Below are 21,674 nucleotides of genomic sequence, written 5' to 3'. Positions count from 1 at the left end.
TCCGTCTCTCACCCCGCTGCTCAAAGTGTTAAACTCCCAGTTGTGAAATAGAAAGCAAGCGGCGAGGTTTGTGTGTTTGTTCCCCTGCGAGATAATCCCTTTATCCTCTAGCTTGGTGATTTAAGAGCCAGTCTCAACAATCAGCACCTCTGTATGTTTACAGATGAAGTGAAGTCAGGCCGTTTGTCCAGAGTAGTGAGAGAGACACTCCTGTCCGTTTATCTAAAACTGTTGCCCGTTCCTCTCTGTCTGTAGTGTTGATCTCCCACACTCACCTTGAATAATTTATCAGTAGCATCATGCAGGAGACAGATGAGGAAATTTGGTTGCCTCTTCAGCTTAGTGTAAGTTGTGAAATGTTAAATGTCTGGATTGGCTTGGTGGAAGTAGCTATTGATCATGTTTGATAAATGCCGCTGCAGTTGCCCTGTACCTTTTTGCAGTCTAGCACATTGCACTTCATTAGGAAATACAAAACAAATTAGTTACTATAATATTGTAGTTATTTTTTTATATGAAGCTTAAAATTATGAAGCTTTTATTTGACTTGATAAATACATCATTGTTTAGGTTTTATACGATTTTTTTAAAAGAAGTTTTTTAAAGAAATCTGTTATGTCATGCTATGTTAAAACTACGTTTATTAAATAATAAAAAAAATAGAGTCAGTAATATTTTGAGTCAATAATATTTTGAAATATTATTGCAATTTAAAATAATAAACAATTTTTTAAAATTTATTTTAATATATTTTAAAAGGTCATTTATTCCTGTGGTTGCAAACCTGAATTTTCAGCATCATTACTCCAGTCTTCATTGTCACATGATCCTTCAGAAATCATTCTAATATGCTGATTTACTCCTCAAGACACATTTCGTCTTATCAATGTTGATAACAGTTGTGCTGCTTAATATTTTTGAGGAAACAGTGAAACTTAAACCATAATATATGTTATTGGTTGCTTTTATGTTTGCCATGTAAACATAAAATGGAATATACATTCATGCTATACTTAAATTTTTTATTTTTTTTTAAATGTGGAGAGAGGGCTTTCAGAAGTCCACCATATGCTGCTTGTGTCTGCAGATATGTTCAAGTATGTGTGTCTTTCTGTTCCCATAGGGGTGTAGAGCCATATGACAATCCCACCACAGTGTTTGTCCAGCGCCACGAGCCCCAGGGAGACTCCAGCATCCTCAGCAGCACAGACTTCTTCCAGGACGAGCAAAACCGCCAAGTTATCCTGGAGAAGGTGGACAGCTTCCAGCTACGGGACAAGTACATGTTTGCCACTACCAACAGGGTAAGGCTGCACTGCGACCAGAGCGAAGCCGCAAACTATTGTAGGATCATTTCTGGCTTCAGGCTTTTATATAGCAAAAGATGGGAAGAATTTAATTCACTGAGCTAGAATTAAAAAAACGGAAAATGGTCAGAGTGCTGAGAGTCAGATTCGTGCCAAACTCCCTGAATGCCTCTCCTGTGAGTGTAAACACTCCTCTGAAGAGCTGGAAGAACGATCCAGCTCAAGATGAACTGGCAGTGATAACAGGCTTATTTAACGCCTTGGAGTCAAGTGTGGAGTATTGCTGGTGTGTTTATCCAACAGTGAATTTCTGAACTTTGTGGCAAGAAGGTAATTTAGACAGGTGACCCTCTATAAGGTGTAGCACTTAATCATCTGGGCTGGTAACCAAAAGGTTGCAGGTTTGAATCCTGCAAAATCATAATAATTGTCCCATGAGGGACAACCTGTAATAATTGTACTGTAAGTTGCTTTGAATAAAAGCATCTGCTAAATATCAGACTGTGAACAGAGCAGAGGCAGAAAACTGTGAAAATACACGACTCAGTGTTCAAAGTTTTACAACATGTTGCCATTACATTCTTGTTCTTTTCCAAAACCTAGCGAACTGTCTGGAAGGCAATATTTAAGGCTTCTGACATGAAGACTGTTCCAGAATGTAGGCGGTTTAGTTATGTTGCATCCTAAGAGGCCAAATTTTTACCAGAATCTAAGGCAGCATCATGTGTATCCTACACAGAAAGCGCAAACCCAGAATGCACTGCCACAAGCTTGATGAAAGACGAAATACAGTACAAGATGGTGAACAGGAGAAATGTTGATTTCTTGTATAGAATAGTTACAAAGATAGTTAAGGATAATTACAAATGGATTAATTTGCATGTGAACTGTATTTTATGCTTATCAGGTTATGCTTTATGCTTATTTTATGCTTTTATTTTGTGCATTTTTATTAACTGTAGGTGTTTGTAGGTCGAGTGGAATCTGCGATCTCTGTCGCAGTTAGTTTGCTGGCTTCCATGGCTACAATATGCTATGTTTTCTGTCAACTGGCAACCCAGGGTGTTGAAATACTATTGGGTAAATTGGCAGAGGGCGGAATCACACAGACCAAAAGAAAAACAGACATTCTGACATGGAAAATAACTTTCAGTTTAGAAAAACTGGCTCTAGCATTGTCATTCGTACAAATTCATACGATTTGTGCTAAATCGTACGTATCTTACGAGTTGCACAATTCGTATGAATTTGTACGAATGACCTACACTTAACCCCGCCCCTAAACCTACCCGTCACTCGGGTCTAGACAAATCTTACAAAATACAAATTTGTACGAATTCATACGAATTAGCCACCTCGTAAAATGCATACGAATTGGTCATGAGATAGCATTGGAACTTAGCATGTTTCTGAAATATATGCAAACATATTATGGTATTTTTATGCTTTATTACAGTCAAATTACATACAGCATCATTGACAATTATATAACAATTGGTTTTGTGTGTTTTTAGCATTTGAATTTAGCTTAGATAATAATTTATTAATTTAAAAAAGTTTAAGTCATACTGGTTGAGAACTGCTTTAAAACCATGCATCTTGTACATATATATTTATTTTTGCATTTACATAGCATGTTGATCTATTAATAAAGAGTTTCACTGCAATAAATGGAAACTCTAAAAATGCTAACTGCTTAGATTGGAGTTAATCAAGCAGATTCACACTGTCTGGACCATTTAATTATTTTTGCCCTTTATATTGAAGTTAAACACTAATATTGTTTCACAGTTTTGACCACAGACAGTTATGATCCTTCAATGTTTTGACATGTATTACAATGTGTTTTGTATTTTGAGGTAGGTAGTGTTACCCAGACCTGCACCACAGTTCATCAGTCAAGATAGGAACATAATAAAGCCTGAAATATTTGTTTTCATTTGATATGCCTCCATAAAGTGTTGCATAGTTTTGGTTGCTGAAACAATGACTGTCTAGACTACATGTCTATGCCGACCACAGCTAGTGTTATATTTCAGTGTATTTCTCTTCCCCTTGAGTGTATTCAGTTGTTAATCATTTCCACCCCACATCAGCTGGCATCTCACTAACCTCATCCACAGCAAATGTCTGACTGCCCAGAACTAGATGATGCATCTGGCAGGTCACACATGGCACTGCCAGGTTTGCGTAAAGCAGAACCCGACCCATGTCACCCATTAAAGTGGGACGAAATGTGCAATTTCTCTGCGGCTTCAGAAAGCCAGAGACTCCGTGGGAGTTTTGAGGGCTGTTTATGAGCGGTGCTGCACGGATGGCACTGCTGCGGTCCTGGACACCGTGCTGGAGGAGCTGCCTGCTTGACAGCTCTGATCTATGTTCCGTTAATGAAGTTGTGGCTTGGTTTCCCTGGGGTGCTTCTAACCACTCATGGACCACTTATATGCGTTCTGCTGCCCAGTGCTGCCATATGGTCCTATCTTTAACTTTATGCTGTTCTAACGGCACAGAGCGCTGCTGTAATACAGCGAAACAGGTTTAGAATTCTTATTCTTATTTGTGCATTAAAGAGGTAGGTAACACATTAATGAAAATTCTGACATCATTTACTCACCCTCATGTCATTCCAACCCTGTATAAAAAAATTTCTTCTGTGGAACTTAAAAGACGATATTTTGTCTGTTTTTGTCTAAAATATCTTCTTTGGCAATGCACAGAAGAAAGAAGGTTTGGGTTGGAATGACATGGTGAGTAAATCATGACAGAATTCTCACTTTTAGCTGAAATATGCCTTTAAGGATCCTAAAGGTCATCTGAATCTCATTTCGTTGTTTTTTTTGGTGTTGAAGCAAGGCATAGAGTGCAATACGCACTCGCTTTGAGTGATTTTTCTAAATTTTCCACAAGCGCCTGTGGGAAATTTGCTCCCTATGTTCTGGTGTGCCACAGTTCCAGTGAATTCTTTTTTTAAAGGATTTGGATACTTCGCTTTCTGAGTGGATGGATTTACAACAGGATAATTAGTGGTTATTATGGTTAGACCATTCAACTCTTTGCAGTGCAAGTTGGTTGTCTTCGTAGCACATTAAACAAAATTATCCTAAGGAGGTCTATGACAAGACAGACAAATAGTAAACAGGCCGGAGCAAACAGCTCTGTGGAAAATGCCTGGCTGGGATGGTTGTAAATATCTCTACTCTTGAGGAGATAGAAAGTGACAGGTTTGTTGAGAGCCTTGGTTGATGACTGTGTGTGGCCTGGTCCTGACTCTGCTGGCCAGACCTACCCCTGGAGCAACCCCCTCTCTTTTTCTGTCTCTTGTTTTCTCAGTCTCTTGCTCACTCTCTTACAGAACAAAGCTTTTGCTCCAAAACGTAGAGATATATCAACAGAGGCAGTGTTTTAAGGTGGCATAAAGCTGCCCCTGCTGAAAAAATCTGCTTGGTCTTCCATGGTCTCTCAGCTTCACCTGCAAAAAAAATCAAGAGACCAGCCAAAACAAGCAAGTCGTCCTAGGCCAGTTAAACCTGTACTTATGCATTCTCTTAAGATTAACATGTTTAGCCCAGTCTGGTAATTGTTAATTAAACCTTAAAGTTTTTAATGTAGAAGGAGATGTAAAAAGTGAAATATAAATATTTGATGATAAACTTCAACATAATTTTATTTTATTAAAATTTTTGCCACACTAACATTTCTTATCATTGTTTATTTTTTAAGTAGAAAATGACTAAAACTGACAAAATTTTAAGCTATATAGAAATATAAAACAAATAAAAATGACAGATGCACGACAAAATTACCTAAACTAAAATTAAAATTAAAACTAAACAAAAAATAAAATCTAAATAAAATACTAATAAATACTATATCAGGGCTCCAAACTGCGACTAAAACAGTCGCATTTGCGACCATAAATATTAATTTCCGAGTGACGTTTTTGCTGAGGTCGCCACTGGCGACTACCCGCCGAAAGCTCCTCAGGATTTAACCGCTAAAAAAGTTTTCTCAGGCGGATGATTTGCTTCATTCTAGCAGCGCCCCTTCTGTGATAAAACGAACTCGGGCCGAAGGTTAATACACACAACTTCACCGAGTGTGGACCTGCCGCGTGTACAACAGCTTTCAGCCGAGATCGGTCCATAGGGAAAAAGCCGTCTGTCAGCCAGAAGTGTTTTGTAGAGTCGGCGCGGCTCTGGTCCCTTATCTTCTCACCGATGCCGAGACTGAACCGACAGAGACGCATTTCAGCCAGAATCAGCCCTAGTGTTATTGCTATCTGGGTATATATTTACATGTTATAACTTAAAAATTTGAATGTAATGCCTTTTTTCCTAATTGTTTTGTGATCAAATCTTTTATGTTCACGTATTAAACTGAGACGATGCGCATCAAAGTTTTAGTGGAAAAAGAGAGTTTCAAACAGTCCTCATCTCTGGCGTACATCAGTGCTGACGCACACAGTCTGATAAACTCAGCTCCGCTGTGCAGCTAGAGAGAAATGACGGAGACGGAAGAAGAGAAAGTGCAGAAAATACAGCGTCTATTTCGTGCACAACTTGAACAAACTAGAACAGGTAAAGCTGTCAGCTTTGTGAATATTGGCAATATCGTTAACAATTCTTGTTTATAATAATTAGTAATATGGCTTCTTCTAAACAAGATCTTGGTCTGTGTTCTTTTAATGTGTGAACTTCATTATTTGAAGTCCAACTGCCGTCCAATAATCGCAAAAAGCTCTGTGCTTTGTAACTTTTTAATAAAAAGTCCCAGCTTTAAAATTATTCCGAATTCATAACGAAATTCAAACAATACAGTTTTGGCGCTCCTTAATGCGGCAGGCAGGCGCGGTCGCTTTAGCGCCTCAGTTCAAGGGCAAGTGAACCCATTTAATCTTTCTCTTTACTAATATTGTACATAGTGAACATGAATTAACATCAAAAGGTAGGCTATTTTATAAGAGAGCCTACAGTACAACTTACTGAATTGTCTCATGTAGGAGGAGCCCAAGCTACACTCAGTGGCCAAGTGATGCTTATGCTTCATGAAACTGGTACAGATTCTGTGTAATGAACAATTCTTTGTGACTGTAGATTTCAAGCTGGAAAAGACATTTAGTTCCCACTTTAAGTGAACCTTAGTTCCCAGGTCATCTACAAGATGGATTAAAATGCTGATAAAGTCAAGAAAAGATGAGACATAAACACATGACAGTATGATTGAAATGTAAATAAATAAATAATAATAATCGTAAAATAAATAAAACACGTTTATTCTGTGGCACCTAAAAAAATTATTTGGCTCCTAAGTTTTTTTCTTATAGGAGCCAATGGCTCCTTACTCGATTTTTTTGTTTGGAGCCCTGCTATATTATAGTATATAAATAATACTAAAATAAAACTGTTGCCAATTCCAAAATGTGTTGCAACAAGCATAGTATTTTTTTTTTTAAACAAACAGATGGTGGAAGGAATGAGAGAAATGTTGTCTATGAATATAGTAATTAAACATTTGATACTGATAAGTGTTGATAAAGATTAATATAGTTTAAAATTACTTTTAACTAATGTCTTTATGTATATTCACTCTTATTAGATTGTGTTGTATTAGATTATTGTGTTAGCTTAGCAACATGCTAACACAAAACTTTATTGCGAAAGATTGTCTGAGAGTCGAGTTTCTGTGTACTTGTGATTTGCTGCTTGTTTAACGTTCAAAATGTAGTAATTTGTGAGATTCACTGTTAGTTAGGATGCTGCCTGGGTAGATAGTGGGCAGTAAGGCTGTTGACTAAGTTTTGGAATAAATCCAAAGTCTCTTGTCAGTCTTTTTCTTCCTTTTTTTCCAGTCTGTCACCCTTTTTTCTTTCAGTCACTGTGTCTCTCTCTGACTCACTCTTTTGCTCTCATTGTGTCGAGTCCCTCTATCTGCAGCCTGGCTAATAGGATTACCATAATGAATATCACAAGAGCCTTTGGCAGTGAGAAGCTTCTAAGACTAATTAAAGCTGTGGAAACCAAGGTCCTTACATCTCAGGGATTTATACATAATGTCATAAAGATCCTTAGTAATAATTAAGCCTTTTCTCTTCTCATGTCTTCACCTCTATGTAGCCCTGCAAGCTGCTTTAGTGATAACCTGGTTTCGGGTGTAATCTGAAATTTGATAAAGGAAGTTACTTACGGAAGAAGGACGAAGAGAGATTTTAAACACGACCTTGGCATATCAGCAGGCATTAAAGTGGTCTCAAATTAATACATTTAAGTAAAACACCATTCATTACAAGAAAACTCTTGTAAATGTAAATTTTCAATAGACATCCTGTCAGTAAGTGAATCGGATGTTAATTTGATTACTGCTTTGATTGGTTCAATGAGAAAGTTGTTAGACTGCTGCAAGTGATGTCTATGATACTCAAATACAGGATGGATTAAAGGAATTGTTCTCCCCAAAATTAAAATTTGCTGTAAATTCAATCACTGTCAGAAAATTCAAAATGTAGATGAGTTTGTTTGTTTATTAGAACATATTTAGAGAAATGTAGCATCACATCACTTGTTCACCAGTGGATCCTCTGCAGTGAATGGGTGCCATCAGAATGAGAGTCCAAACAGCCATTTAAAACATCACAATAATCCACAAGTAATGCACACGACTCCAATCCATCAATTAATGTCTTGTGAAGCAATGAGCTGCTTGTTTGTAAGAAACAAATCTATTAAAGTGCCCCTTTTATGCCATTTTGAATATTGCCTTTCATGCAGTGTGTAATGTAGCTGTATGTGAATGTAAAGGATCTGCAAAGTTGTAAAGCTGAAAGTGCACGATAAATAAAGTTGTTGTCTCCTTAAAGATAGAATTGACTATGGACAGCCAAACGAGTCATCAGTGATTTGTTGACCCGCCCTCAAACACTGTAGCTTTATGTGGTTAACCTCATGTCGAGAAGACACTGTGTCCTATGCTGTGAAAGTAAATTTGTTTTATTTTCACTTCCGAAAGATGAGGCTGCAAACAATCAGTGCTTAAAATTTACAGCAACCCCTTTTTTTTGTGTTCCTGTCATTTTACTGATGACTGCTTCTCTAATCTCGGGGAGTTCAATGCGGGATTCACAAAACGCTTGCTCTTGAAAGATGGCTCAGTGCTGTTTATTTGGACCAGTTGGCTTCACTGAATCACAACTTGTAAGAATGATAAAAAATAGATGATTATAGTTTCTATCAAGCGTTCAAAATACAGAACTATGGCAATGGGCGTATTGTTTCCGACACGTGCTGTATGTGATAGACCAATCACAACAGACTGGGCCATCTGACCAAGTAGAGTAGGCTCACGGAAAGGAGGGGTTTAGAGAAAACTGAATCTAAGAACTGCTTTGAATGAATCAGTGGAAAATTAGGTTATATTAAATGCATATTTTGAGAAAATGAAAGCACTTTTTGACCTTGCATGCATGTGAACCTATTGTAGGAGCCTCCCAAAACAATATTAGGAACCTTAAAAATGGCATAATAGGGGCACTTTAGAGCATCATTAAAGAGTCTCATTTTAGCTGGTAGCAATGGTTTAAAGTTAAAATGCCTTAATGATTTGTTTCTTATAAACACGCAGCTTATTATTGGATTATTGTGACGTTTTTATAAGCTGTGTGGACTCTCATTCTGACGGCACCCATTCACTGCAGAGGATCCATTGGTGAGCAAGTGATGTAAGGCTAAATTTATTAAAAATCCATTCTGATGAAGAAACATACATATTCTCATCTTGGATGGTTTGAAGGATGATCAAATTTTCAGCAAATTTAGATTTTTGGGTGAACTATTCCTTTAAATTTAACCAGGGTTTACTGAGCTATGCCAACCATTAAAACTCAAAGATTGCGAGTCTTTTCACAGACTGATTAAACGAACTTACTCAAAAGCAAAGAAAGTTTTATTGATCCGATTATCTTTTTATTGCAAACTGTGGTAAAATATAATTTTCTTGTTGCTGTGACCCCATAGATTCAGTAGGGATGCTACAGTTGGGAAAGGGTCCTCAGTTTGAACAATGCAGAACTTTTCACACTGTGTTCCTTCAACACGCTGCATCTACACATTCTCACTCATGCTTAAAAGTCTGATCTGTCTTCCAGACTAAGCGATGGGAGTGGCTGCCAGCACAGTACGGCTGTTGTTCCAGAGATAAATGCCTCCTCCACAAAGACAGCAAAGTGACTCCAAAGCCAGATATTCATTAGGCTGGCTGTGCCAGAAACGATTCCATTCATGTTGGCATGTAAGAATAGAAGGCTTCTCATAGGCGAATTTTGCTGTCAAGTGTGTAGTCAGGGACACTCGGATACTGTGGCAGCAGAATGAGAGATGACAGTTTGCTCAGCGGGGCTGTTTGTGGCTAACTGCCTATAAATGCTTAATGATACCATGATGACTAAAATTGGAGAGTGGATCTACGTGTCAGGTGCAAATGGAAATCTGGGAGAAATTTCCCTGACCTCTGACCACCTTACAGGATTCGTTACCAGCTCAAGCTTTAGACTTTAAGATTGCATTTTGAATTTAATTGCATATTCAAAAACTAACACACTGTAATTTTAAATTATACTGTGGCAGCACCATGTTTTAAAAATGTATTATATATATAAAATGCTATAGATGATATAGTATTATTAGAATTAGTATTATTAGTACCATTGTTGTTTATTAGCTATACTTATGTGTGTGTGTGTGTGTGTGTGTGTGTTTGCATGCATGTGTATATGTGTATGTGTATTGGCTGTATTATACATAATAGCCAATTAAATGTTTTACAATTTCCATGTCCTCGATTACTATATTCATATGCCATGGTATTAACCATGTTTTCCTAAAAATACTGTTTTTCTTCTTTTTTTTTGATATCCAAACCTAGAAATTAAATTGTAAGTTTTTTTTTTAAAGGCAAATAGAAAATAAATATTATTTTGTTTTGTTTCACTCAATTTTAAAAAACTTAATTGGATAGAGTTAAATTTTTTAACAAATAGTAAAATATATAATATTTTTAATATATTAAATTATATAGTAAACTAGTATATTTTCATTTATAAATATTCTACATATGTTATTTTAAATATTATTAAATATAATATATTAAAATATAAAATATTCAATCGTTTATAATGTTTTCTATAATTCTAGAATAACCTTATCCAATAATTGTGTGAAAGAGTATTGGTTTCACAAAAAACCTGGTATTATTCTGTTATTATGGTAGCATATCTAAGCAGTGGCATCTGGATCTGGTTGTTGCAGCTTTGTGATTTGATTGTTGTTATTACACACTTTGCTCTCTTAAGCTCTCCCGGCAACAGTGTCTGTTTCGAGAGATCTCCCTTGTCTTTGCTCTCTAAAGCCAGATTGTGTTTTGGCTACTTCCACAACACTGCAGTCTGTTCTTGGAGACAGCCGTTAACAGCGAGATAAATCAATACCATGAATGGTGTGACTAAAAACAAGGCAGTGCCGAGAGATGAGAAAGAAAACATTGTGCATTTGACCAAGGAAGTGGTTAAACTTGTTATTCAGGAAGGATGATTGCATTATAAATACACTTTTATCTGACAGGCTGTCTTCTGTTGTTCTTACAATGACCCAATAAATCCCTGTTTCGCTGGCTGTGTTTGTTAGTATTTTTGCCTGTTACCACTCCCATCTTGCAAGACTTTTTGACCCCGCAGTCTAATCAAGGAAAGCAATAAACCTGATTCTGTTGAAACCATGAGAATCTGTTTCAGTGTTATTTTTAAGTTCTGATATTATTGCCAAAAAATCAGCAAAAATCAGACTTGTAATCTGTTTACTTGTTTGCACAGCAAGAAAACTATTTTGAAAAATCAGTTTATAGAGAAGCAGATTTTGGATTTGCTTGTCAGTCTGAATGGTCAGATCAGATTTCAAGTAGTTTTTCATCATTTAAATTCACTCATTTCACATGAGGAATTTATGTAGTGCATATTAATTGAGGCATGGCATGAGTTTCAGACACACATATTTAGTTTGGTTGTACATACAGTAATCTGTTTATTATAGTGAGACTTTAATTTACATTTAATTGTTCTGCATTTGTGAGGCTTTGTGAACCTGATGTAAGTAACTCTCACTCACTTACGGCTTGATTTAAGTGACAGCTTGTCGTAGAATGGAGAGACTGATTGAACAGCCTACTCTTAAGAATCTATTGCAGCTTTGATTTCCTGAGGGGAGAAAGTGAAAGAGAGACTTGGGAAGGACGAGTGAAAAGATTCATCCCTTCATGACGCATTGCTCATTTTAGACAATTCTAGACAGAGGCACATCTAGGTTGCTGGGACACTGACTAGATTAGTACTGCTAGCACCAGCTTCTCTTCTCTTTTATCTTTGAAAAACCAGCAGTTTAGAACCAATAAAATGTGCTGTTTTTTTCCTCTTCTGAATCCCCAGTAGGACTTATTAAGCGTTATCAGGTACAGGACCCCAGTGAATACAGTGCAGGGTGGGCATATCTCCCCAGGCTGATATTGTCTTCCATTTAGACCCCATTTATAGTGATATTATGCCACGGTTTACGGTAACTGAAGGTATCAGTTTACTTTATAAAACCTTTATGACTCTGTGATGTTTAATTTTAATTATTTTGCTGCACCATGTTCCAGTTTTTTTTTTTTTTTTTTTTTTTATACCTATATTCACAGTTTTTTTATTCAGTTGACTCTTAACGGTATTCACATGTACACAATTTTCTTTTTATTATTAGTCCAAATATTAAATATTAATTAAAATAAAAAACTTTAAAGAGTTTAAAAAATAAGTTTAAAACTATGCAAACATTCAGATACCAAAACATCTTAAATATGCCATAAATATCAATTACTACAATTAAAGTATTTAACAATTTTCTCTTATTGTTATTAATTAAATGCATACATTACTTTTATTTATAATAATGTATTATTATTATTATTATACAAATTATGCTAAAGGATTACAATTATATTAAGAATTTTAATAAAATAATCATAATAATGTTACTGTGTCAAAGCGGAAATAAAACAATTAAAAATTGTTTTTAGATATAAATATTAAAATAATCTGTTTCATTAAAAGTTCATAAGAAGACATTATCGATTAATCTCTAATCAGTGTTATTTTAGTATCATTTATTTAGTGTTATAGTTTTTGTTAATATTTTGAATCAGTTTTTATTTTTAGATTTTCTGTTCTCATTTTAATTTTAGTTAAAGTTTAGTTTTTTGTCATTTTTAGTAGTCATTGTTTTCTCTTTTTAATACGTCTGTATATATATATATATATATATATATATTATATATATATATATATATATATATATATATATATATATATATATATATATATATATTTAAAATATTTGTTTCAGTTTTTTTTTCAGTTGTAGTTAACTTTCAGTTTTAGTTAACTATAATAGTCCTGTCTCTAATTTTAACAAATTGTAATATGTGATATCCAGTTTAATTTATTTGTTTTAGTTAAGCTCGTTATGAATGTGTTTCCACAGACATTGTTTGGGAGCCATGAGTCTCAGACTGTCCAGCTGTGGGTTTCCTACAACCGGCAGCCAATGAGAGCAGCTCAGTTTAACACCCGCCACCCCATCACGGTGAGTGCCGTCAGCTTCGATTAGTCTCAGGAATATATTTATGGTCATGACTTATTAAAGCTTCATGTTGTTAACCTGTTTAATGCAATTCCCTGCTCTCCTCTCTCTGCAGGAGTACTACATAGCAGATGCTTCGGAGGACCAGGTGTTCGTATGCGTGAACCACAATAATAGCGTTACACACCTGTACATCTCCGACACACAGGGCCTGGCCTTCTCTCTGTCCCTAGAGAACGTGTTGTACTTCAGCCCTGATGGCTCCGGAAGCAACACACTTATCAGGTACAGTTGAATATCACAGTGTGTGTGTGTGTGATAGAGAAACACCTTCTTACTGTAAATAAGTATATCCTTGCTGATGAAAAGTGTTAATTCCTTGAAAAGCAAAAAAAAAACTGAACATAATTGCTAAAATTGAAGGTTTCTGTTTTCCAATTTTAAACGAATCCCTAAAATCCAATGGAAATCATGTTATTACAAATTATTGTAGAAGCCCCAAACCCAAAATTTAGTGATAAATGTTGACTGAGAGCCAACAACCACGTTAAGCCAGGAACATGTCCCACTTCAATAATTCACATTAACCCCCGGTCTTACACAGCTCTTGGTCTCGTCACCTTTACTTGAACTCCTCTTGGTTTAGTGATGTTCCCTCATCAGTTCTTTAAATCCATTTTTGCTCTGCAAGCCTCAACCCATAAGCAGGTTAGTGAGATCTCATCTCTATAATGCAAGAACTATGTCTTCGGCCACCGGTCCCTCCGCTCACACTGTCAGAAGGAAAGCAATCTATCATTCCAGCACAGCTTCTCAAGGACGTGCTGTTGTTTTACTCTGTGGCAGAGCGGGATCTCATCCACCGCCAAACCACTGAGCTCAGCACAGCCGCCTGAGAGCAGAGACGCAAACACTGCAGTGCGAAATGCAGATGAGATGCGCTTGGCTCATATACCATTGGCATTTTCATAGAGCCCCTCTCTTGGCAGATATGAATGGCATATTGAAACAGATTTGTGTGTTTGTATATTTGAAAGGTACTTCGCCAACGAGCCGTTTGCAGATCTTCACCGGGTCGAGGGGCTGAGGGGTGTGTTTGTGGCCACTCTGATCAATGGATCAGTCACTGAGGACAACATGCGATCAGTCATCACATTTGATAAAGGAGGAACCTGGGAGCTTCTGCAGCCACCTGCGGCCGACAGCCTGGGAGGAACCATAGACTGCCAGGTATTAGGGATGTTGGTCATTTTGGCTACTTGAGTACTAGATAAATCATCTAAATACTCTGGGGTAAAAGTTTTTTTTTTTTTTTATGTGGCAAGTAGCCGTGTAATAAGCGGGATAATGTACATCCAGCCGGTTGTTCTCGCAGAATAAACCCCTTCAGGCTAATGCAAGACCTGGACATCCTGTCAGGGTTTATTCTGCGAGAACAACCGGCTGGATGTACATTATCCCTTACTTAATATACATATTATGTGTATTATATTTAACATGTATTATATTTAATTTTAAATGCTGCAAATTCTTTAAACATCAAAACATATTGTCCAGTATGAACAATGGATATTCATTTTGAGATTTGCTAAAGATTACAATTAAAAGTGTTTATACATTCTTACTGTTTTTACTGTTTTTAAAGAGAGCATTAGATGATGTAAAAGGTGATCTCCGTCTTAAAACAGAGGAAATGAGCATAAACAATTAAATAACCAAGATTAAGTGATAGTGTACTTTTACATGTACTTCATGTGTTCATGAAGCTGTGGTTTTGTGTTTGCAAAAAAGAGTGCTGAGTTTGCGATCGTGGGAGGAAGTAAGATTTTTTTTTTCGTGCTTCCATTGAACTGTTTGTGCTTTTTTTATCTATATTATAACCATAGTCACAATCTCTCTCTTTCTCTCTCTCTCTCTGGCTCTCAGCTGGACAGTGGCTGTTCCCTGCACTTGGCCCAGCGGTGGAGCCAGCTGCTGAATATTCAGCTGCGCAGGATCCCTATTCTCTCTAAAGAGTCTGCACCTGGCCTCATCATGGCAACAGGTGGGCCACATGACTTGCTCTCTGCTCCTTTCATATGTGCGTGAGAGAGGAAATATGAGCACTTTAGCTGCTTGTCCTGCGTCTTCCTGTTTATGTTGCTTTGCTTCTGTTAACAGAGTGCATGTAGGTCCCTTCAGAGGACACAGTACACACTGTAATGATACGGAGCAAGTGCATGAGCCCGACTTCTTGAGTTCTTGCCTGGCGGAAAACATTGATTTTGGTCTCTTTGCACAGATTTGGAAGACACTTCCTCCCTCTTGTATCCCTCTCTCTTTCTCCCAGCCGCAGTCAGGCCTTTAATTAAATGATTATTAGATAATGTGCATGCATGAAGATGAGAGGCGCAGGAGGCTTGTGAAAATGTCTGGCCTCTTCGGCTGCTATCACTCAGGCGCAGATGTGCTAATTATTTGTACTTCACCCACTGGCTAATTATCACGTATAAACACACCCTCGCACTCATCGACTTAGCCAGCCAAAGGCGGCCACACCACCTCAACATTGTTCTTATTGCAAAAAAAGTGTTAAGTGGTACATATCTCTCTTAAGGAGATGAATGTAAATGAAGTTCATTACCACTCAAATTAATTAATGATAAAACCGCCTGCGATGATGCAGCAGTACACCGCATGTCATCGAAAAAATTGAAAATGATGATTCTGATGTCAGGGGTGTGAAAATAGAAGGTGACAGACAGTATGCTTGTCTGGATTTCTTGTCACAGTGGTGAGACAAAAATCTGACAGGAACATTTTGTTTCTTGCCCTCTTTGTGCTAATTTCCTGCTGTTTTGTCTCTTGTGGTATGAATCTTGAGGAGGCTGACACATTATCATCAGCACTACAAATATTATGTTGTCAGATGTGCTTGTGAAGATCTCTCATGTGGTTTACACCATGAAACATAAATACCCCATTTCAACTTTTTAACACTGTCCTTTTGTCAGATGGTCACCTGATATCAGTTGTAATCGAGGCCTGTGATACATGACACCAGATGCAGTGTAAATATTGACTTCCAACTCTCTCTCTCTCACACACACACACACACACTCTCTATCAACTTCTGCACAGGATCCGTGGGAAAGAATCTGGCCAATAAGCCCAATGTGTATGTATCCAGCAGTGCAGGGGTCAGATGGAGAGAGGTGAGACCAGTTGCATCTCTGTGCAATTTCCAAAAAAAGTTATTTAGGTAAAAATTGAGTTTGCATAGAACACAGAAATCAACCTTTCACATGTCTAAATCTTGGAATTTTTTGTGATTTTCTTTTTTTTTCCATTCAGTTAATAATTGTTTAATTTTTCCTCAGTTGTAATCATGTATTGGCTTTTTTCATGTGAAGCAAAAGATCAAATCTTCTCTTTTTTTTGTAGAACATAATGCATAATCATCAGTTCTTTGCAATTTGCATGGGTTTGGTTTATTTATTTATTTATAATTTTGGTGGGAAATTTTATGTTAAATCAGAACCGGTTTTCCTTTGCGTACTAAATAAGAACTTTACCACTAGACTATCCCATCTTATATAAAGGATTTTTTGCACATGTATTATCTTACTTGGGGCACCAACTGAGCCAAAATGCCATTGGTTACCCCTAAAAAAAAAAACAAAAAAAAATTTAAATTGATGCTGCTAGCCATTACAATAGCACTTATTATATTACCTGACTTTTTGAAAAGTGTAATAGCATTTGCTGTTCCATGTAATGGATATGCATGTTCTTTAGGCCCTGGCTGGTCCTCATTTCTACACCTGGGGAGATCATGGAGGGATCCTGATGGCTATCGCACAGGGTGGCTCCACCAGAACACTCAAGTCAGTAACCGTTTAAGGATCTAATGTCGCTCTACTTTTAGTAGAAGCTCTCTGAGTATTGTCTGGCTTTAGGGCGTTACTGATAGCTGTGTCTTGTCTTTTGCTGGCTCAGGTTCAGTACTAACGAGGGGGAAACCTGGAAAGAGTTCCAGTTCTCAGAGCAGGAGGTATATGTGTACCAACTGCTGACTGAACCGGGTGAAAAGAGCACCATCTTCACAATCTTTGGCTCTTACGCGGACCAGAAACACAGCTGGCTCATTGTGCAGGTCAACGCTAGTGATGTGCTTGGTAAGAGAACAATGTGCTTATAATTGGTGCACCACACAGAGCACCCTAGCAACCACCACTCCTTAGCCTTCAAAAGTCCCTAGCATCCACCGTGAATACTCTAGAAACCAACTGGTAATGCACTAGCAAGCACTTAGGACTCCATAGCAGCTCCCCTGAATGCATTCAGAACACTCTAGCCACCTGCTTAGGAACCATCCCAAAATGCTTAGCAACTGTTTAGCAATGTCTTGCCTGTCCTTATTCTAGTTCTGCATCTGATGATATGTGTGGTTTACTGTAGGTGTGCCGTGCTCGGAGGGTGACTATAAACGCTGGTCTCCTTCTGACGAGAGGGGAAATGGCTGTCTGCTCGGCAGAGAGATGGTGTACAAGCGCCGCTCTCCTCACGCCACCTGCTTCAACGGCGAGGACTTTGACAGGCCTGTCACTCTATCCAATTGCTCCTGCACTCGACAGGACTACGAGTGGTATGAGCCAAAACCCACTGTATTTATGTTTTTCTTATGTTGCCATTTTCTTCGCTTGAATACCAATCATTTTCCACAGCTTTATTGTGTCGTTATTATCTGTTTGCAGTGACTATGGGTTTAAGCTGAGTGAGGATCTGTCTCTCGAGGTGTGCATGCCTGATCCTGAGTTTTCTGGAAACCTTTATGCCCCACCAGTACCCTGTCCAGTGGGCACCACTTACCGCCGCAGCAAAGGGTGAGAATGCGGTTATTCATCCTTAAAAAAAACACTATTGACTGTATACACTACCATTCACAAGGTAAGAGTCAGTAGCTATTGTTTTTTTGCTTATAATTTATTCAGTTTAAATTGATCAAAAGTGACAGTAAAGACATTTATAATGCTACAAAAGATTTCTCTCATATTTCAGATCAGTTGTTCCTTTGAACTCTCTTTTCATCAAATGATCCTGAAAAAAATGCATCACAGTTCTCAACTGTTTTTAACATTGATAATAATAAGAACTGTTTTCTTGAGCAGCAAATCAGCATATTAGAATGATTTCTGAAGGATCTTGTGACACTTGACAATTTTTTTATTATATTAAAATAGAAAACATTTATTTTAAATTCTGATAATAACACAATTGTAACAATATTAGTGTTTGCTTTTTTGATCAAATAAGTGAAGTTTTCTTTCAAAAACATAAAAAAATCTTTTAAAAAGAAGTTTCTTTTTACATTGCATACATGTCAGTATTGCTTTTTTTTATCAGCTAATGTTGGTTATTTAAACCGAGGACTTTTGTATTTTACAGTGGAGCTTAATCTAGATTTAACTTAAAGGGATAGCAGTAAATCTTGGCAGTGATTAACCCATTTAAGACCATTCTAGAAATGTTCTTGCCCTTTAAGAGCATGTTTCAGAAAACTGATATAGATATTTTGTGATTATTTTGCTCACAATAATGCATCATTACTCCAGATATCAATATTTTTTATTTATGTGGTCATTCATTCAGTTTCCTACAGTTCATTTAATAGAAAAACCATGTAAAACCATCCTTCAGAAGTAGGATAACAAAGAAGTAGCATATAAAATTATTGGCTTTAGTTTTTAGTATCTGAATATACAGGTGCATCTCAATAAATTAGAATGTTGTGGAAAAGTTCATTTATTTCAGTAATTCAACTCAAATTGTGAAACTTGTGTATTAAATAAATTCAATGCACACAGACTGAAGAAGTTTCTTTGGTTCTTTTAATTGTGATGATTTTAGCTCAGATTTAACAAAAACCCACCATTTCACTATCTCAACAAATTAGAATACTTTATAAGACCAATAAAAAAAAACATTTTTAGTGAATTGTTGGCCTTCTGGAAAGTATGTTCATTTATTGTACATGTACTCAATACTTGGTAGGGGCTCCTTTTGCTTTAATTACTGCCTCAATTCGGTGTGGCATGGATGTGATCAGATTGTGGCACTGCTGAGGTGGTATGGAAGCCCAGGTTTCTTTGACAGTGGCCTTCAGCTCATCTGCATTTTTTTTTGGTCTCTTGTTTCTCATTTTCCTCTTGACAATACCCCATAGATTCTCTCTGGGGTTCAGGTCTGGTGAGTTTGCTGGCCAGTCAAGCATACCAACACCAAGGTCATTTAACCAACTTTTGGTGCTTTTGGTAGTGTGGGGAGGTGCCAAATCCTGCTGGAAAATGAAATCAGCATCTTCAAAAAGCTGGTCAGCAGAAGGAAGCATGGAGTGCTCTGAAAAGAGGACTTTGGACCACTGGACAACAGTCCAGTTCTTTTTCTTCTTAGCCCAGGTAAGACGTCTCTGACGTTGTCCGTGTTTCAGGAGTGGCTTAACAAGAGGAATACGACAACTGTAGCCAAATTCCTCGACACGTCTGTGTGTGGTGGCTCTTGATGCCTTGATCCCAACCTCAGTCCATTCCTTGTGAAGTTCACTCAAATTCTTGAATCGATTTTGCATAAGGCTGCGGTTCTCTCGGTTGGTTGTACATCTTTTTCTCCCACACTTTTTCCTTCCACTCAACTTTCTGTTAACATGCTTGGATACAGCACTCTGTGAACAGCCAGCTTCTTTGGCAATGAATGTTTGTGGCTTACCCTCCTTGTGAAGGGTGTCAATGATTGTCTTTTGGACAACTGTCAGGTCAGTCTTCCCCATGATTGTGTAGCCTAGTGAACCAAACTGAGAGACCATTTTGAAGGCTCAGGAAACCTTTGCAGGTGTTTTGAGTTGATTAGCTGATTTGGCATTGCCATATTCATAACTTGTTGAGATAGTGAATTGGTGGGTTTTTGTTAAATGTGAGTCAAAATCATCACAATTAAAAGAACCAAAGACTTAAACTACTTCAGTCTATGTGCATTGAATTTATTAAATACACAAGTTTTACAATTTGAGTTGAATTACTGAAATAAATTAACTTTACCACAACATTCTGATTTATTGAGACACACCTGTATAGTCTAAAAAGCTTAATATCTTAATAGCTTATATTGGTTATTGGCCATTAAATTTCAAATAACTGTCAGCAGATTTTTTGCACATTTCTACTGTCAATAAATGATGAATGGAATCAGCAGTTTCAGATTTTGTGACAACCTTGGTACTTCTGAAAATATTACACAAGCATCAGGACAGCAAGAGGAGAATTTATATGAAAGCAAGAAAATTCATAGAGATGAAATTACAGCATCACCTAGTGTCAACCTTTTGAACAAAGTTCTTCAAGAAGAGAAGTTTGCTGTGAAGTTTAGTAAGTGATATCCAATGATGTTAAGGTGTGTCATCTGACACTTCAGGTACAGGAAGGTTTCTGGAGACAGCTGCAGTGGGGGAGACGTTGAAGCTCGGCTGGATGGAGAAATGCTGCCCTGTCCTGTGGGAGGTACAGTAAGATCCTCCTCCTCCGCTTACACAATCATCTTCTCTGAGCTCACCACACAATCCTGCGGGAAGCAACATGAAGTTGTGGAGTCAAAGTTCATAACACGGCCTCAAATTTAAATATACTGTGTGTGTATACATACATACATATATATATATATATGTATGATATAAGATCATATCCAAGTTTGTCTTTTTAAATATACCACTGTTCAGAAAGTTTCAGTTAGAAAATGAATCAAAAATGACAGTCTGGACATTTACATGACAAAAAAAGTCCATTATATAAGATGGGATAGTTAATGACCATGCTGTGATGACATGATGGACTGATTCACTGACACCTGATGGAGATTAAATCTGTACTGAATACAGTGATGTGGATGGGATTTGAAAATCAAATGAGGATTGTTGGAGTGTGATCAAAGCCTGTCTCCCCATCGAGCTGTTCTTAAGAGCCATCGCTGTCTAGACTGCTTCTTCTCTCTGGCATTGTGGCACTCAGCCACTTGACTGCGCTTCAGTGGCCGCGTTGATTGCCGTGCCTCTCTGTCTAGAGGACGCTGGGAGTAAATAAGCAGCCCTTTCAGAAGCTGAGATCTGATCCAGCAGGAGAAGGAAGTGATGTGACTCTCAGCCGTGCCATCAGATTTCTTCTACGATTTGCACTGAAACAGAAAATGGAAAGCCTTCCCAGAAGAGTGCAAGCTGTTAGCAAGGAACAACTCCATTTTAGTGCCAGTGGCTTTGAAATTAAATGCTCACATGGGAGTTCAGATATAATATGCAGTGTATATCTCTGGACTGAGTCTTTATTTCACCTCTTAACTAAGACCTCTTACCCACTTTTTTTTTTTTTAGAGAGTAATGAGTTTATCCTGTATTCGGTGAGGAGCTCCATCCACCGCTATGACCTGGCCTCAGGAACAGACCAGCCGCTTCCACTCTCGGGTCTTCGAGACGCCGTGGCTCTGGATTTTGATTATGAGAAAAACTGTCTATACTGGGCTGATGTTTCACTGGACACCATACAGGTGAATAAACGTTTTTTCACACACACAAAACTAGGGATTGGTACAATATGTACAGTGACAAGAAAAAGTATGTGAAAGCATTGAAATTGGTTCCATCAAAGTCACAAGTATGGAAAAACACAATGTGCTTGAGCTAACAACACAA

At 37.5% G+C, this 21,674-nt stretch overlaps 1 protein-coding gene across 1 annotated transcript in view; it reads left to right on the top strand.

Annotated features, from left to right (window-relative positions):
• Nucleotides 1-21,674, top strand: part of LOC109103530 (sortilin-related receptor-like) — a 60,485-nt gene that overhangs the window by 22,674 nt on the left and 16,137 nt on the right. The window contains exons 6-17 of the mRNA XM_042771082.1: nt 1,124-1,304; nt 12,866-12,967; nt 13,080-13,249; nt 14,002-14,194; nt 14,891-15,008; nt 16,085-16,158; nt 16,742-16,830; nt 16,943-17,121; nt 17,405-17,591; nt 17,701-17,829; nt 20,411-20,496; nt 21,357-21,529. Of these exons, the coding sequence (XP_042627016.1) occupies nt 1,124-1,304; nt 12,866-12,967; nt 13,080-13,249; nt 14,002-14,194; nt 14,891-15,008; nt 16,085-16,158; nt 16,742-16,830; nt 16,943-17,121; nt 17,405-17,591; nt 17,701-17,829; nt 20,411-20,496; nt 21,357-21,529 (1,681 nt within the window). The remainder of the gene's footprint in view (nt 1-1,123; nt 1,305-12,865; nt 12,968-13,079; nt 13,250-14,001; nt 14,195-14,890; nt 15,009-16,084; nt 16,159-16,741; nt 16,831-16,942; nt 17,122-17,404; nt 17,592-17,700; nt 17,830-20,410; nt 20,497-21,356; nt 21,530-21,674) is intronic.

Source organism: Cyprinus carpio, chromosome A15 (genome assembly GCF_018340385.1).
Source record: "Cyprinus carpio isolate SPL01 chromosome A15, ASM1834038v1, whole genome shotgun sequence".
In the NCBI taxonomy this organism is placed as follows: Eukaryota; Metazoa; Chordata; class Actinopteri; order Cypriniformes; family Cyprinidae; genus Cyprinus; species Cyprinus carpio.
This window is presented reverse-complemented; position numbering and strand designations above follow the sequence as displayed.